We start from the raw sequence: 19606 nt of genomic DNA on the forward strand, positions 1-19606 counted from the left end.
AACTTCCTCATCTACTTGTGCGTGGGAATCCCATCATCATTTGCACGCACAGATCAGCCTTCTTTGTTGAAATTAGAAGATCATGTTCATATCAGAGCACACCCAGGACTGTATATTAATGGAACATGCTGTTGGATTATGTTTTTCTGAACTTTCTAGTGATTATAATACTAAACTAATGTAATGAGAACAAGGTGACGAAAAGGCAGGTTGATATATCTCATAACCACCTATGCCAACCTAGTTGACAGGGTCTCCTATAGGCCGAAAAAAATAGCTCTGCACTGAAGATGGAGATGAGCTCAGATATAAGTATTATCATAAGACTACAAGTTAGGATTCTGCTCCACACTGGGACTCTACTTTCCTATCCTAATTGCTCACACTGGCTGTCATGTTTCTCAGAAAACTCCTGCTTTCGATGGGAGGTAAATGACAGGCCTGCTAGGTAATCCACAAAGCTTTTATTAAAAAACAAACATCTCTTCTACCTGAAGAGAGTCTAATCTCTTGGAAACTTCCCCCTAGGCAAAACTATACAAACTAAGTGAGACAATTGTCTGATCAAGGAGAACAGGAAGCCTCTTCCCAAACACCCGTAACTTCGGGGAGCCTGGTGCGGAGCCAGGTTCTGGCGCATTCCTAGTCGGACCGACTTCTTCACGCCTTCCTTCCACTACATGCGTTTTAGCTTCCGGCGGACCCTAGCATCAGCTAGCTTGTCGGGGCACTCTCCTCCAGAAGAAAGCTCACTTCCCACTGAGTGTGTAGAATTTGGCCTCGAGTAGAGGGCTGACTCCCAGCTGGGGTATCGCCAGTGAGAGCTTCCTCCACCACTGGTACAGTCTGGTACACCAGACACAGGCTGGCTGGTGTCTGGCGCCGCCTCCTTTAGTTCCGAATCTGATTCTGATTGATTACCTGAAACACCTTCTCCAAAAACATGGGCAGTAAGGTTAGACATGACACAGGCTATATTCTGTGGTTTAATGAAGTTAAAACTAGCTTTAATGTATTATCATGCTGGAAAGTTCAAAATTTCCCTACCATGTTTAGAATTGTTAGAATGAATCTCCTAGCTGCATCTGCTCCATGATAAGAAACCATAGCTGGATCTGCAATGACTACAGTCTCCACATTATATTCTTGAGGTAATTTATAGGAGTATCTCTTTCCTCGTCCACTTTCTGTTCCTTTTCGACCCTTGGATCTTCTTTTCTCTGCAACAGAAACAGGTGACACATACAACATATGAAGCTGCCTTATGCAGACTATTGACCCATGTAGCTCAGTATTGTCTACACTGATTGGCAGGAGCTTTCCAGTGTTTCGGACAGCAGTCTTTTCCAGGCCTACCTGAAGGTGCCACGGATTGGATTTAGAGCTTTCTGCATGCAAACTATATGCTCTATCACTGTCATAAAATCAGTGTATACTCAAGCCATCTTAGCAGAAGTGTTTTACCAAAATACATTGTTTTTGAAGTTCTTTGTTTTTTGTTCAAGCCAGATATGAGATATGTTTGAATCAATGATAGAATATAAATAAATTGAGTGTTATATGTCCTGCTTTAAACTTTTGGTATAAATGGCATGTCAGCTCATTCTAGTCAACATGTCTTAAAAAGAAATTTAATGGACAACCTACTGGCCTCAACATGATGCAGCAACTCAACACAAGAGCAATTTGCCTTGGTGCGTGATGCATTCTGTGCTGCCTTACATTCTCCTGGTTCACAACTCTGCATTTCCCTTAACAAAAACTAATGCTCCCCTTCCCAAATATGGAATAATCTCTCCAGTGGGGCTTGCCTGTTACCTCTTTGGAACCAGGTTAAGATCTTTCTCTACCCTCAGTTATTTGCCAGGCTATGATAGATGTTTTTAATGGCTCCTGGTATTTCTTATTGTTGAAATTGTTAAAATTGTCTGTATGGCTCAGTTCAGACAACACGTACCTCAACGGTGGTTTTAGAACTCCACAGTGGAGCTTTTAAATCACCATTGGGAAATGTGTTGTTTGGCAGGAAAACTCCAAACAACGGTAGAACTTTTTTGGAAAACAGTCCATGCAGAATATCCATGCTGTGCAAAAGAAAGGTCCTGCACAACTGTTTTGTTGCATGTTGTGTGGTGGGCTCCATGGAGTTCTCCGTTGAGTTGAGTTGACTTTTCCCACTGGATACAGAGTTCCCTGGCAAGAGCGGTGAAAGAAGCTATGGCTGATGGGATACTATCAGGAGGACCGGGAGAGGAGAGAAGGCAGAGGAACTGTCAATCAAACATCACAATGGATTTTACTCAAAATCACGGTAACCCACAGCCACACAACAGCAGAGTTAGAACGTGCTGTGTGAGGAGAACCTCCTAAAAACTCAATCGCTGAGTGGAGTTTTCACACTGCATTGACTAACATGTTGTCTGAACTGAGCCAGCGAATGTATATGTATGTTTATATGTTTACATGTAAATAGTTTTTATATTATGTTACAATATTATATTTTTAAGGTTTTTAATTTTTGTGAACTGCCCAGGGAGCTTGGCTATTGGGTGGTACAAAAATATAATAAATGGATGGGGAAAAATGAATGGATGTTTACTGATGTACACATAGTTCAATACAGCTTAAAAGATCTTAGAGTTACTTTATATATTTATAGTAGAGGCCAGCACATATTATATATTAAACATGTGCATGTTTCTACCTTCTGAAAACTAAGAAGCTACATGTATCTTTTCATCACAGATACACCACAGGCATATAGCTCCTGGATGCAATCAGAGCTCCCTAAAATGAGTGTCCATAGCATCTATGAAGTAAAATAGATATATCTATATCTATTACTTGTAGTGGTACATATTATCTAAAATGATACATACTAAATTCTAAATTAGATTCCAAATTAGAGACAATAAGTATAAGAATTTCAAGTTCATCTTTATTTTTGCTTTAGTAATGAAAAGAAATAAGATAACAAAATGTTCTAAAAATCTGTAAGAAATACATACATTAATGTATGTTTAGAACATGAAGCAAGTATGCTAATAAAATATAAAGTAGTCCCTTTACATTTTCCCTTCCCTTGATCTGTCAGTTCTAAAAGAATTACTATTCATCAGTTAAGATTGTTAAGAAAGAAGAATGCATGTTAAACGTAACAAATATCTTTATTTTATAAAATGTTACTGAAAACATTTTCACTGCACCCATTCTGCAACTCTATTAATGCTGGTGGTTCTGGAGTACTTTGTACTTTAAAAACAAAAAAACCCTATTATGTACACAACTGTCACATTTAATAGCCTTCTTCCATTTCAAGAGATTACTGGTTCCAGCAACATTCTGTTAAAATTGCTCTACTTCCCCTTAGTCTCTCAGTGGGAATCCTTGAAAACTGAAGAGCCTCTAAGTACAATCAATGTATGCAGAGTAAGTGCAACACGGACCACACAGATGAAAGAAAAAACAAGAAAGGGTATGTATGTGAGAGGGTCTTTAAAACAAAAAACAAAAACCCAAAAGCAATACACTCACCTAAATATACATTATTACAGTATTCCATCTGTCATTATGAGTTAAATACATGGAAAAAAATGTTAAACTATTATTTGCTTTTGGTATGGTGAAGTTTCACAGACAGGTTAATGTAATTAGTTTATGACCATGCCTGCCACTTTTAAAAATGCAAGAGAGAGAAAAAGAGATTTAAATCCACATCCCTTTATCCCCAGTACTTCACACATAATGAAAAAAGACAGATAAAACTCATTGTTTGATATCAGCATTCATTCAGATAATATTTCAAAACAGATGCAAACCCCTCCAGATCACTTAAATGATTTAAATTTCAATGCTTTGAGGATGAACAGTAGATCAAAACATTATGATATTCTGTTTAAAAATCTAATCCAATGATCTTTATTCTATTGAGCTTGCAATGTCTACTGGCAAGATGGATCTGAGCAATCTAATTTGCATAGTTATCATAGTTAACATGGAAACAAATTGCAAACCTTGAAGACAGTAAAGCTGTTTTTCAAGCACTGTATTTTACAAAGCAAGCTCAGCTCTTGAGAAATTTATCTTAAGTGGCAAACACAACATTTGAGACCGACAATGACAAAGAGACAGACAGGAGCAAAGACAAAAATGAAATCAGTTATCAAAGCAAAAGAGAGAGTGTTGCCATCTACAAAGGGAGCTGGCAATTTTATTTTTGACTTGCCCTGTTAGAATCCTGGCATATCAATTTACTTGGAAGGCTCACTGTCTTCACTTAAACTTATTTCCAATAAAGGAGTTCCTGTCCACTGATTTAAAACAGAGGCTCCATGTACTTGGAAGTAAATCTAACAAATTTCAGTTCAAACTAAATGTGCTTAGTATGAAAGCCCTAACTACAGGCCACTGAAATCAATGCAGCGTACTTCAACTTAAAGTCTACAGGATAGGTGTGTTGCTACTTTAAGTAACAGGAAATCAGAACAGTCATCAGAGATGAAGATTTACAAATAATTCCTATTGGATTAAAATATTACATTACCAGTAAGAACACCACAGTACTGACTATGAGAAGTGGGTTTTTCAGTGGCTCTCTCATGTATGGACCTTTTACGTCTGTATACCCGATGTGCATGACCTGTGACAGCCAAAGTGTGATTGAGTGGTTCAATAAATATGAAGTCATCATTCATCTGCAAAAAACCCATCTGCAGGAGAAAAGAAAAGCAACAGATATAGTATTTAATGAGACTCTATCATGCCACATACAAAATAAATTAAAATAAACTCTTAATATTAAAATTGCTGCTTTAAGAATTGCTGCAACATCAAGTAAGTGCTTATGATAATCTGCACACCATAATGTTTTGCAGATAGATCCAGCAGTGCAGACATAGAAAATTCAGGACATTTGAGAAAGATGCCTGTCCTGTTCTCTTAGCCCGTTTCTTTCAAAATACTAAAGTAAATTTCACTTTCTTTTGACTTAGGGCATGTCTACACCAGGGTTTTTTTCTGGGGGCTTTCCTGGATTATCCTTGTTATAAATGACACACAGGGGATCCCGGGGGCAGGCAGGGATGACGCCTTCACTTTTGCAGGATAATGGAGTTATCCCGATTGCCCAGTTAATCCAATTTTCTCCATGGTCCCAGGACCATCCTGAGGACCGCGGCTGGTGTGCTGCGCAGTCCTGGGGCCTGAAACAAGCATGGACCTCTGTGGGGTGGCTCCGTGTCCATGGTGGTGGGGGAGGCAGCAATTTTGCCATCCCTGAGATGGCAGGGGGGGCAGGGGTTTTAAAAAATATTTTTTTGTCCCGCACACACGTGGCTCCTCTTCTGTATTAAAAAAAACAAAAAGAATAAAAATGTGACCGCAACATCCCATCTTACTTGCAAGGCGTCGCGCAGCCATCTATATGCTGGGGAATGATCGCAGAAGCAGCTAAGTCCGCGATCCTCCCCCTCCCTCCCTCCCTCCCTCCACACCCTTAGGTGTAGATATGCCCCTAATCAGTTTGGGTGGGTGGCTACATGCCAGCAGCAGATGCAAAGTGAAATATCTGGAATGTTAGAGGTCATTTAAATATGTACAGCACAATCTATAGACTTGTTTTCCAGCACACCACATTATCATATATTTAAACAAACACACACTGCTATCATCTATTTTAAAAAGCTAGGAAAATAGCTAAGTATGTTTCGAATGTTACTTTTCCTATATAGAAACTATCTCTGCATGGGAAAATTTTATGCTACAAGTACAGAAGCTAGGTGTACATTAGGTTCTGAAATTAATGAAAACTTTAGAAGGGTTGTGGTGATCAGGACTAAGGCCTATCTAGCCCACCAGATGCCTATAAAGAGCCCAGAAGCATCCTCCACTCGACAATTAACCCCCTTATACCTGATATTCAGAGATACACTGTCTCTAGACAGGAAGGCACCATTTGGCTATAACATCTAATAGCCCTTTAACTTCATCTAGCCAGTGGCCACCACCATATCTTGTGATAGAAAATCCCATAGATTTTGCTACTGGGACAAGTTTAAGATTTCGTAACCTGAGAGTCCACATTGTCCCATATCAGCCTGCCTTCTCACTGAGGTTGTCAGATGGGGCACTCATGGTAGATTCTCATAGACCTGAGGTCCATTTGGATTCCAATCAGTGTAGAGCTGTCAGTGCATTGGCTCCCTTTCTGTGGAATTCGCTCTCAGTTGATGTCAGGCAGGGACCAACATAGCTTTGTTTTTGGTGTCTGCTAAACACATTTTTATTCAAACAACTTGATTTTAATATAGTTATTCTTTTTTATTTTGATTTTTTCTTTACTGTTCACCGCTTGGGAATCTTTTTTTTTTAGATACAGAGTAGTTACAAATGTTTTAATTAATTAATCATGAGCCTGTTCAGACAACACAGCAAGCCATTGTTAGGCCGCTAACCATTTTGCAAATGGTTAGTGAGTATGTTTAAACTGTAGTTATGTAGCCACCATGGTTCGAAATGGTTCACATGACATGTTAAGTCATGGTTCACACAGCACACTAAGTCATAATGTTTAGCCCAAAACGTTTTATCACTGTGGCTTAAGATGTCGCCTGGGCAGGGTTCATATGTGTATTTCTTTTGTCTGCCTACTGCTAATCATATTATTTACATGGTGAACCAAAATACTAGTTTAATGAAAGAGGTTGAAAATGTTCTAAGTATTTTCTCCATGCTGTGCATAATTTCATAATCTCTAGCATGTCCACCATCATCATTCTCTAAATAAAATTAAAAAGTGCTTGAATTTTTCTTCATAAGGAAAGTTTTTCAACCCACTGGTCTTTTTCATTGCTTTTTCCTGCACCTTTTCCATGTCTGTTTCCCTGCCTGGTGAAGCACGGATAGTGCTGAGTTTGCTTTTGCATATTCAGGTTCAAGTCCTGGCTCTTCCATGAAGCTCACTGGGTGGCCTTGGAATTTACCACAGTATCTCAGCCTAAACTACCTCATGGAGTCATTGGAAGATAAATGAAGTAATTGTAAACCACAAAGTGCTCTAAAAATGATAAACAACAACAGAGATAAAAGAACTACTTATTTTATATAAGGCGCATGTCTCCACGTTTTGCATGACATTCATTAATGGACCAAGAGAAATAACTCTAATTGCCTTAAGTAAACACTGTATCTGACAACTTATCAATGAAGATAAGAAACAGGTTTATTTTAAAGTGATTCCTCATGAGTAGCAACAGTCAATGCCATTAGATATATGAAAGGAACAGCCCACTTGTTGCCCACCACATGATGTTACATAATTACATTTATATTTATTTATTGGGATATTCATAAACTGCTCTTCATCAAATAATATCAGGGTGGTGAAAAATAGGTATAAAAATGGTTGTACAAACACAACATGAAATAAATATAATACAATTGTAAAACAATGATCGTACAAACAGCAAAAAGACAGCAAAAAACTAACAAGACACATTGACCAGGTTAAAACGGTGCTTGGGCAGGTTCATGCAATCACTTCTGTATTGGATCCTTACCCACCTTGGCTTATAAAAAAACTGGCAGAGAGGGAATAACCAACTGGACCAGGAAGGTGACTTATAGCTCCTTGCAAGAGGGAGTAATCCTGGGCTGCCTGATAGTGGTGATAGTGAGACCATTCCTGAAGAAACCCTCCCTGGACCCAAAAAAGCTTAATACCTTTAGGCTGGTGGCAAACATTCCTTTCCAGGGCAAGATCCTTCAGTGGGTAGTTGCTAAACAGTTCCAGGTTCTCTTGGATGAGAACAGATTATTTTCCACTTGGAAATGAAAATTAGATCTGGGAATAAGACCCAGTGAGCCTTGGTTCAAAATAAATTAAAGACTTATTCTAATAACTTTAGGCAGGAACCCTCACACACTACATGACTTGCCATGGTGCTTCTTGCCTCATTCCTGAAAAATCCTCTTGCACCCTTCTTCTATTGGCATGGGGCAGACGCACTGTTATTATCAGAGATCAAACAAGAGCTCACCATCAAAGAACTTACATGATTTTAGATTTTATTTATTTAATAATTGTATAACCTGACTTTTTTTGGGGGGGGGACTTTCTTGCAAGGCAGCTGTCAATAATATATAACTTTATAGTAATATAATAACATCATGATTAGAACTAAAACCACAATCACAATAGTGATAAATAGTGGTAGTCACAAGTAACATTAAAACAGCATGTGCCAATAAAATCATGATCACAAAATAAACTAGTACCATAAGAACAGCAGCTCAATTAAATCCTTCAAAATATGAAAAAAACAGCAATATACAAATACATTTTCAAAGCCTGTTCGGAATAGAGTTCCACAAATGTGGGACCATCACTGAAAAAGCCCACTCCCTCAGACCTTCCAACCTAATTGCTTTCACATGCTGGGCCCCAGAAGTAGATCTCAACACGCAGGCAGGCTGTTATGAGCAAAGGTGTCCTTCAAATAACCCACTCCCAAACCTTTTAGGGCTTTTAAAGATCAATACCTGAAAACACACTGACAACCAGTACAACTGGTGCAATGTAGCTATCACATGTTCCAACTGCTTGATACCCACCAGTACCCAGGTGGATACACCACTTGTAGTTTCTGAAACAGTCTTTAAAGGCTGTCCTACATAAAGCATAGTACAGTAGTCAAGCCTGGATGTCACTAATACACAGATAACTGGTATGCTAACAGCAGCCATCGCCTGCTGTTAGCATACCAGCTTAAGCTAGACAAAAGCACTCCTGGCCACCATCACAAACCACAAGCGCCAAATTGAGGAGAACTCCTAAACGTGGTGCTTCACAGAACTGAAGTGTCACCACCCTCTGTGACACTATCAACAACCTCTATTTTGCTGTCACTACCCTCTTCCATAAACCTCTCTGTCTGTGTGTGTGTGTGTGTGTGTGTGTATCACAAACCTTCAGCAACCAATAAGATCGAGCAAGGTGTAGCTTGAAAATAACAAAACAAAATTTAAGACTTAATTTACAGGGGAAAATATATTTTAATGCAACATATTTTTCATGATTTTAAAATAAATGTACCTCCCTCCACCTTCCAGGGAAAACTACCCCCCACAAATCTATAGCCAGATTCCCTAACCTACCCCTCTGACAGTTAATCCTTATCTACCTCACAAAGGAAACTAGTGACAGTAATACGCTCTTTCTCTTTCACTATCAAGTGAAAATAAAACAGCCAATCAGATGACACCATTCAAACAGCTCAACATTCTAACTCCCCCTGTCGAAGGCCTTAGCTAGACCAGGCTATATCTCGGGGTGATACCCGGGATCGTCCCTGTGCATCCAGATGACGCACTGGGGATCCCGGGATCAGGGAGGGATCATCCCTCCCTTGCCCCAGGATATAGCCCTACCCTTTGGCCCCGCTTTTTCCATGGTCCCGGGCTGAGCCCGAGACCGCAGAACATGTGGCCCGTTTCCGCAGCTTGACCCCGCTCCATGCAATTACTCGGGGCGAGGGTCAGCGGAGCGGGGAAATCAAATTTTTTTTAAAAAAAAAACTTACCTTGAGTCGCTCGAACTCTCATGTGCTGCCAGCCCTTTAAAAATAAAAAATGGCAGGCACGATGCCTCTCTTCTTGAGGTCATCGCGCCTTACATGTAAATGGGAGCGAGATCTCGCGTTATTCACAACGCGAGGTCTCCCCTCCTCTCCCCCAGACTTTACAGTAGGTCTAGCTAAGGCCTAAGATTGCTTATAAGCATTCATTTGGAGTATTTGGTTTTCCCACCCAGATTACCTATGTCTTGTCTAGATTAAGCTTCAGCTTCTTCACCCTCAACCATCTCAAAACTGCCTCCAGACACCAGTTCAGTTCGTTCACCTCTCAAGGTACAAAACATAACCTTAAAGAACACCATAAACCACCAATGGGGTGGAACAGAAATCCCCAGTAACCACACCTAAAATTGATTCTTTTAGAGAGAGTTTGTAGGCCCCTTCCAACTCTGCTATTCTATGATTCTATGATTCTATGAAAAGTCATCAGCAGGTGGACATCTTTAAAAAAATGAGCTTTGGCTATTGGGCGCTATACAAATGAATTAAATAAATAAAGAAGGCCCAAAATTATGCCTCCTAAGCCTAACTGAGAAAAACAGTCCAGATGTTGGTGGAATCAAAAGCCACTAAGAGATCCAGGCAAACCAATTGGGCTGAGCACTCCCCATCCATTTCCCAGCATAAATCATCCACCAAGCAAGGCTGTTTCCACCCTAAATGGGGCCTGAAACCAGATTGGAATTGATCCAATCAGAATCATAGCTGTGGCATAGAGCTATGCAGGTGTTTTGAATTATCCAGATGCTCTTTGTAAAAAACAAGAACAAAAAAATAAATCAACTTAAGAAAAGCATCACGGCACATTTGCAAGCCATGTTTTGTATCCAACAGTGCCTTTCTGTCTCCACCCACAATGTTGATAGTAATATCAAAACAGCCCTTTATGTTTCATTAGATCATTCCAAACAAAACACCCGCAAGACAAATAGTATGAATAAAAACCAAACATACCCATGAAATAGTCAAGGTTCAGCCAAGTACTTTTCAATAAATAATAGAGTCAATCATGCTCTTCTGAGTATAGCCCTCTGTCATCAGCTATCTTCATTTTGGAAGGTAAAGAAATGCTAAACAAATGGTAATCAATAATCTCTGTCTTTGATTAACTGTACTTCCTGATGTACATGCTAAGCTGGGTCTGCACAACATTTTTTTAAAGATGTCCACCTGCTGATGTCTTTTCATAGAATCATAGAATAGCAGAGTTGGAAGGGGCCTACAAGGCCATCGAGTCCATCCCCCTGCTCAATGCAGGAATCCACCCTAAAATATCCCTGACAGATGGTTGTCCAGCTGCCTCTTGAAGGCCTCTAGTGTGGGAGAGCCCACAACCTCCCTAGGTAACTGATTCCATTGTCGTACTGCTCTAACAGTCAGGAAGTTTTTCCTGATGTCCAGCTGGAATCTGGCTTCTTTTAACTTGAGCCCGTTATTCTGTGTCCTGCACTCTGGGAGGATCGAGAAGAGATCCGGGCCCTCCTCTGTGTGACAACCTTTTAAGTATTTGAAGAGTGCTCTCATGTCTCCCCTCAACCTTCTCTTCTCCAGGCTAAACATGCCCAGTTCTTTCAGTCTCTCTTCATAGGGCTTTGTTTCTAGACCCCTGATCATCCTGGTTGCCCTCCTCTGAACACGCTCCAGCTTGTCTGCGTCCTTCTTGAATTGTCGAGCCCAGAACTGAATGCAATACTTTAGATGAGGCCTAACCAGGGCCGAATAGAGAGGAACCAGTACTTCACGTGACTTGGAAGCTATACTTCTATTAATGCAGCCCAAAATAGCATTTGCCTTTCTTGCAGCCATATCGCACTGTTGGCTCATATTCAGCTTGCAATCTACAACAATTCCAAGATTCTTCTCATTTGTAGTATTGCTGAGCCAAGTATCCCCCATCTTATACCTGTGCATTTGGTTTCTATTTCCTAAATGTAGAACTTGGCATTTATCCCTATTAAATTTCATTCTGTTGTTTTCAGCCCAGCACTCCAGCCTATCAAGATCACTTTGAAGTTTGTTTCTGTCTTCCAGAGTATTAGCTATCCCACCCAATTTTGTGTCATCTGCAAATTTGATAAGCGTTCCCTGCACCTCCTCATCCAAATCATTAATAAAAATGTTGAAGAGCACTGGGCCCAGCACAGCCCTGTGGTACTCCACTCGTTGCCTCTCCCCAGTTTGAGAAGGTTCCATTGATAAGTATTCTTTGAGTCCGATTCTGTAGCCAACTGTGAATCCACCTAATAGTTGTTCCATCTAGCCCACTTTTAGCTAGTTTGTTAATCAGAATATCATGGGGCACTTTGTCAAAAGCTTTGCTGAAGTCAAGATATATGACAGCATTCCCACAGTCCACAAAGGAGGTTACCTGATCAAAAAATAAGATAAAATTAGTCTGACAGGATTTGTTCCTGACAAATCCATGTTGGCTTCTAGTAATCACTGCATTGATTTCAAGGTGTTTACAGATTGACTTCTTTATAATCTGCTCCAGAATTTTCCCAGGGTTGGATGTCAGACTGACTGGTCTGTAGTTCCCAGGTTCCTCCTTTTTGCCCTTTTTGAAGATAGGGACAACGTTAGCCCTCCTCCAGTCGTCTGGCACCTCACCCATCATCCATGATTTTGCAAAGATAATAGACAAAGGTTCTGAGAGTTCTTCCGCTAGCTCCTTCATTACTCTAGGATGCAGTTCATCGGGCCCTGGAGATTTGAACTCATTCAAGGAAATTAGGTGTTCTTTGACCATTTGTTTATCAATCTCAAACTGCAATCCTGCCCCCTCAACTTCTGCTTCACTTTTTCCAGGGGGGTCATAGACCCGCTTTTGGGAAAAGACTGAGAAAAAGTAGGACTTGAGCACTTCAGCCTTTTCTTTGTCATCTGTTATCTAGATAAACAGATCTAGATAACAGATAACAGATAATATCTAGATAACAGATAAACAGTTTTCTAGATAAAGAAAATGTCTTGCCTCTTTGGCCTTAGCTAAAGGGATAAACCTTAGACCTAAGGTTTATCCCGGGGTCGTCCCGGGGTCATCCCTGCCTGCTCCTGGGATATCCCGTGTGTCATTTACATGAACAGGGATGACCCCAGGACAATCTTGGGATAAACCTTAGGTCTAGCTAAGGCCTTTCTTTCTTTTTTTTAATCCATGTTAACTCCCTTCTTAAAAACTACTGTGGGATTTTTCAGCTAGTTATACAATACAAGTCCTATTCAGGCATGATTAAAAGTGGTGAAATTCACTATATGAGCTGAGTAGCCCCACCCACCAATGTCATGTCACAACGAAGCTCATCCCACAGGTGACCATGAGTACAATGTGAATGTTTGCAGCAAAGAAGCCTTTGCACATACAGCTGTATGCATAGGCTTCCATGCAATTCGGTGCCCCAATTGCGCATGGTTACAAATCGCATGGAAGCCTGTGCACATACTACTGTACATACAAAGGCCTCCTTGCTGTAGGCTAACATGCTATGTTTATTGGATTTATTATATTTATAAAATTGAAGAATTTATAATTCAAAATAATTGTATTTAAAATGGATCTATTTAGCCCCTTAGAGACCAAGATACTGCAATTACAAGTTATAGTTACTATAGTAGCTACAACTGTTTTCTGTTTTATGCTAGAGTAAGCAGATCAGGATATCCTAGTATGGGTGGCAAAGAGCTTTAACCCTGCTGAGCTGTTATCCCATTAACGGATCACTATTTGGCAATATGAATTGTAGGCACAGGCCCCTGATCCAGGTTGAGAAGGCAGCGGGGTAAAGGGTAAAAGCCCCCCTACCTGCCATGCTAGGTTCAGGATCCAGACCTGTAATAATGCCAGCTTGACAACTGGGTTAAAGGAAGCCAGGTTTTTGCATCAGATTGTACATTTGCATCAAGCTGAATATTGCAGTTTTATATATGTTGGGTTGTTGTTGTTTTTTGTCATAGTCTGATCATTATTATTATTTAAAAAAAAACAATTCCCATTGCAATTGTTTTAAAGTCTGCTATCTTTACTGGACTTTTAATCTGAGGGCTTGTAAATAAGGCCAGATCTACACCAAGCAGGATATAACACTTTGAAAACGGGTTTGAAAACTGTATATTCAGTGTATCCTGGGCCCGAACAGTTGTCAAAACTGCTATAAACTGTTATAAAGCAGTATTGTAGATCCTGCCCTGGTCTTATTTATTTATTTATTACATTTATATACCGCCCCACAGCCGAAGCTCTCTGGGAAGGATGATTAAAATTAGGTCATCTGGAGATAGGATGAACGAAGGAAGAAGAATAGAGTAGGCCAAAGCTTGAGAAGCAGATATGCTTGAAAAGAATAAGGACAGGTGGCAAAATGCCAGTGGAAAAAGAGTCAAAATAAGCAGAAAGAAGGGATCAGAGAAAACGGGGCTGAGGCAAAAGTTTACACAGTCAGGTAGACTCATACAATCACCCTACAAAGCAAGAAGAAGATTGGAGATTTGTAATTATGTCTGAACCATAAGCTACTGATTGTTAACACAAGCCAGGATTGTAAACCATGGTTCAATCCTGTCTTGTTTCAATAAACCATAGATTAAGCTAATCACAGTGGCCCAATTCACACATAATACTAAACCAGAGATTCTTAATTGGGACCTCAAGGGGTGATCCTACAAATTTTGGAGGCCATGCAGAACTTTGGGGGTCAAATGAGAGATATTCAGAATTCCAGGCAGCCCTTCTGACAGCCAGCAGAGGAAGAATGGGTAACAGTTAGGGGAAAAATAATTATCCCTACCAGGGCACCACGGTCATGATTTGAATTGGGGCTACATATGCTTATACAATAATAAGTAAAACTATCACACAAAGCTAACGCTATGCATGATTAGTAGAAGGTTTAGTTTGGCCCCTAATTAATTTTAATATATTTATGATGATATGGTTCTTGTTTGATTTTTTCCCCCCTAAGATGGTTTCTTACATTCCCCCCCCCCTTACACTGATGGATTTCCATCATCTGCTTCATTAATAAACAGTTTAACAGAAATAAAAGTGAGCTATTCCTTCCTGTATGATTGGGGCAATCTTGCATCACAGAACAAATTTGGAGTTGAGTTTACCCTAGGGTACAATACCATGAAAAAGATCTCTGGAAGTTTTATGAAGCTCTGAGCAAAATTGGAATTGAAAGGCGCATGCAGGGAAACGAGTTTTTAAAAAATTACATTGCAAAACTAAAAGCCAAGTATTGCAAGACATGTAGTACTCATAGAAAGGAAAGGCTATTATTAAACATACAATAAAAAATGAAATTTACTTCACTATTCAAAAATGATGTACAGATTTATACAATTACATAGCAATTAATACTAAGTGCAAAAGTAAGCTGCAAATAGGTCTTTCATTGTTCATTATAAAAAATTAACCTTAGGCCATTTTTGCTTATCTAATTTTGTTTGTACACATGCACAGAATCCAGCTTCTTTGGGTTTTCACTCCTTCAAATTCAAAGTCCGTACTAGAAACCAACAGTACTTTATATAAACCCCACAAATCTCCAATTCTAGACTTTAGCCAAGCTGTAATTCCAAGAAGCCTGTACATCTGCTGTTTCAGAAAGAAGCTGAAGTTGTCAAACATTTAATAATGATCAATAAAATTTTCCAGTCCTCTACGTATCCACTGTGAGTGGCTGGAAGCCAGATTCCAGCTGAACATCAGGAAAAACTTCCTGTTAGAGCAGTACAACAATGGAAACAATTACCTAGGGAGGTTGTAGACTCTCTCACACTAGAGGCATTCAAGAGGCAGCTGGACAGCCATCTGTCAGGGATACTTTAAGGTGGATTCCTGCATTGAGGAGGGGCTTGGACTCAGCGGCCTTATAGGACCTTTCCAACTCTACTATTCTATTATTCTATTATTCTAAATGTTCATCATGGAAACTAGTTAATCAGAATAATGTATTGGATAGACACAAGTGGTAGAACTGACAAAGTCAAGAAGAGTTCTTTAGAGTTTTCCCATACGTGTCAGACATAACTAGAGATGGGCAAGCTTTTTTTGAATCTAAATATATTAGCTATTTAGAATTAAAATAATTCAGAAGAACTTGTTTCATTTTTTCAAGACAATCCAAGATGCTCAGAAAAATAACCGTTATTCTAACCCTGTGTGCTGGCTGCTTCTCAAAGGAGTCTCCCAGCCTGGACAAGAACAGTTAGCAACTTGAATTTGGGGCAAGTGCAAGTGCTCAAAATTCAGAATGTCAAAGATAACTGGCTGCCTCTCCAGCAGGGGATGTAGCACCCTGACATAGTTGTCAGAGTATGCCTTGGCTGCAAAAGGCAGCTTCATAAGCCAGGGATGGTAGAGGCTTAAAATCCTCCACAATCCCTGGCTTATCAATAGAGATTGACCATCTTCGCCTGATCACCACAGGTTTAAGCCTGGGTGGTAGTAGTTGCTTGAGGGTTAAACAATCCTCGAATAACAACAGTCCTACAACAGACCATGGCTTATTTGAGGATTGTTCAACCCTCAAACAATCCCTGTTGCCCGAGTTCTGACAAGATGAGAAACCATGGCAAGCCCCCATCAGGGGGTTGAATATTCAAATGGGCTGTCGGCATGTGCTGCCAGCCACAGTGGCTCATTTGAACTGGCCCATTGTAAGATAATGTATTGTTATCAAACAGTATGTGCAAGGGGACAATAACATCCAACAGGCCACTCTTCCAATAGTAGCAGCACCATAAAAAAAATCAGTGGTGCCATAAATTAGCTTCCTCTAAACGGGGCGGTAAAGTAGGTGGGCTAGTTTTAGCTCACTACTATATTTTTGTGTTTATGTTTTGGAGGGGCAGGAAAGACGTATTCCAGTCTCCCATCCAGGCATTGGCTAGCTTAATACTTGCTTAGCTTCTGCAAGGTGGCTGCATAATGTGCCTTCAGACTATGTCTCAGCCCCCCATGTTCAATTGTATTCTTAAATGGATGTTTGCTAAGATGCAAAAGCAAAAAACCCTCAAGGTGTTACTCGCCCACACAGACTACTCAATGGACTATACGGGGGAAGGTAACACACTTCTTCTTCCCCAACTAAGGAGAATGCATGATGAAAGATATGTATCTGTATGTCGTATATCTACATTCACACAGATATGTGAAGAAACAGCAGTCTTGGAACAGAGGCAGGGTGGGAGCTGTGAGTCAGCTGTGTGAACTGAGGGCACATGGTGGGCGCTAGTATCTCCCTCTGAGGTTCTGTTGTGAAGTAGCACGTCTGTTACCTGACAAAAGGTACGTACACTGATAGAATATTTGTAAAAGAACAACTATGATAGTGGCAATATCATGGAGGATAACGCTATCAGTGACTACTGATCATGATGGCTTTATATTGCCTCCAGTATCAGAGGTAATATAAAGATTTACACAGATTTAAAATACAGATTTAAAACAGCAAAGTTAAAAGACTAAGAAGTTAAACTGTTAAAATACTGAGAAAATAAAAAGGTCTTCACCTGGTGTGGAAAGTAGTATGATGTAGGTGCCAGGCAACGCTCTCTAGTAAGCTCATTCCACAGCTGGCGTGCCTCAGCAGAGAAGGCCCTCCTCCTGCTTGCCACCAGCCTCACTTCCTTTGGCAGGGGCTCATGGAGAAGGATCCCTGAAGCACCAACCTAGTGGCCTCAGATCACAGTTGAGAAAGAAGGGATACACCACTTTGCATTGGACAGGTGAGGCCTACCACTGTGTGCTGCACTCTTGCACTACTGGGCTTATAAAAACAACCCAGAGGAGGGGGGACTCGCTGAGTAGTGAATGCATCTTTATAGCAAGGTGTGATTCCATCTCGTCTAAAAGAGGCAGTGGTTCACCATCCCCCACGATACTGGATAATTATTGGCCAGTCTCCAATATTCCATTCTTGGGCAAGACATTGGAGCATGTAGTGGCTTGTCAACTCAATAGATTTCTGAATGAAACAGATTATCTAGATCCATTTATATCTGGCTTCAGACATTGTTATGGGACAGAGACTGCTTTGGTTGCCTTCATGGACAATCTATGCCAGGAAATGGGCAGGGGGAGTGTGTCTCTGTTTTTTGTGCTGGACCTCTCAAACACTTTTGGTGCCATCGACTATGGTATCCTTCTCTCTCATTCTCTCTTACTGTCAACGATGTCACGCTTACTCCGGTCAAGGAAACTCGTAGCCTTGGCTTTATATTTGATTCCTCGCTCTCCTTTATTCCTCATATCGAGGCAGTAGCTAAATCTTGTCGTTTCTTCCTGTATAATATTGCCAGGATTCGACCATTTTTGTCTGTCTCTTCTGCCAAGACTCTCGTTCACGCACTGGTTATCTCTCGGTTGGACTACTGCAACCTCCTCCTCTCTGGCCTCCCCTCATCTCACATCAGTCCGCTGGTCTCTGTCCACCACTCTGCTGCTAAGATCATCTTCCTGGCCCGCCGCTCTGACCATGTCACTCCGCTTCTGAAATCTCTTCATTGGCTCCCAATTCATTCCAGAATCCAATATAAACTTCTCCTGTTGACCTTCAAAGCTTTTCACGGTCTAGCTCCTGCCTATCTCTCCTCTCTCATCTCACACTATTGCCCCGCTCGTGCTCTTCGCTCCTCTGATGCCATGCTTCTTGCCTGCCCAAGGGTCTCTACTTCCCTTGCTCGGCTTCGTCCATTTTCCGCTGCTGCCCCTCATGCCTGGAATGCTCTTCCAGAACACCTGAGAACTACCAACTCAATCACAGCTTTTAAAACACAGCTAAAAACTTTTCTTTTCCCTATAGCTTTTAAACTTTGAGTTTGTTCTGACTCTATACTGTTAGCTTCACCCTTCCCGGTGCCTGTTTACACTTCCCTGTGCCTGTTTGCATTCTCCTTCCCTTCTTATTGTTTACTACAACTTTATTAGATTGTAAGCCTATGCGGCAGGGTCTTGCTATTTACTGTGTTATCTGTACAGCACCATGTACATCGATGGTGCTATATAAATAAATAATAATAATAAATAATAATAATGTCTGTCTGAGCTGGGACTGGGAGGCACTGTTATACTGTGGTTCTGGTCCTTCTTGGAGGGGTGATTTCAGAATGTGGTGCGGAGGGGGGGGAATCCCATTCAACACCGTGGCCAACAGGATTCCATTTTATCCTCCATGCTATACATACATATATAACCACTGAGGGGGTTGTCTGGAATTTTGGGAAGCGGTGCCACTAGTATGCTGATAACACCCAACTCTACCTCTGCTTTCCATCTAAATTGAAGGAAGCTGTTCTCGTTCTAAATTGGTACCTGATGTAATGGATTGGATGAGGGCAAAAAAAAAAAAAATCTTAATCCAGGCATGCCTTAGTTACGTCCTGTTTGGACTACTATTCACTCTACATGGGGTTGCCTTTGAAAACTTCAGCTGATCCAGAATGCTATGGCCAGACTGCTGACCAGGGCTGGTTATAGTAGGCACATGACTCCCTAGTTACAACAGTTTCACTGACTACCAGTCTGTTTCTGGGCACAATTTAAACTACTTCTTATGACCTATAAAGCTCTAAACAACTTGGGAACAGGCTACCTGAAAGAACACCTTCTTCCTGCCCAGGTTTTAAAATCTTTGGGAGGGGATACACCACCTTGCATTGGACAGGTAGCACAACTTTGAGAGACATCCTTGGTGGTGACATGAGGGAGGGCCTTCTCCATGGCTGCTCCCAGGCCACTGAACTCCCTGCCAAGGAAAGCTAGGTTGGTTTCCTTTCTGACATCCTTCTCCCAGCAGGCAAAGATGTTTTGATTTAAAGGTGTTTTGATATTTGGTTTGTAGGATGTTCTGTTGGGTTGGGTACTGTTTTATTCTGTTATTGTTGTGTTTTTAATGTATTTGTTTTATTACAATCAAGTTTTTATTTAAAGTTTTTATGTTCCTTTGATTGTAAAGCCTCAAGTGGCATTT

General features: G+C 40.7%; 1 protein-coding gene across 1 annotated transcript in view; it reads right to left on the reverse strand.

Annotated features, from left to right (window-relative positions):
* The window catches only part of ADAMTS19 (ADAM metallopeptidase with thrombospondin type 1 motif 19), a 149166-nt gene that overhangs the window by 105295 nt on the left and 24265 nt on the right, over positions 1-19606 (reverse strand). The window contains exons 3-4 of the mRNA XM_063129463.1: positions 4544-4709; positions 1048-1220 (exon numbers count right to left, since the gene is read on the reverse strand). Of these exons, the coding sequence (XP_062985533.1) occupies positions 1048-1220; positions 4544-4709 (339 nt within the window). The remainder of the gene's footprint in view (positions 1-1047; positions 1221-4543; positions 4710-19606) is intronic.

The sequence above is a fragment of the Elgaria multicarinata genome, chromosome 6 (genome assembly GCF_023053635.1).
Source record: "Elgaria multicarinata webbii isolate HBS135686 ecotype San Diego chromosome 6, rElgMul1.1.pri, whole genome shotgun sequence".
Taxonomy (NCBI): Eukaryota; Metazoa; Chordata; class Lepidosauria; order Squamata; family Anguidae; genus Elgaria; species Elgaria multicarinata.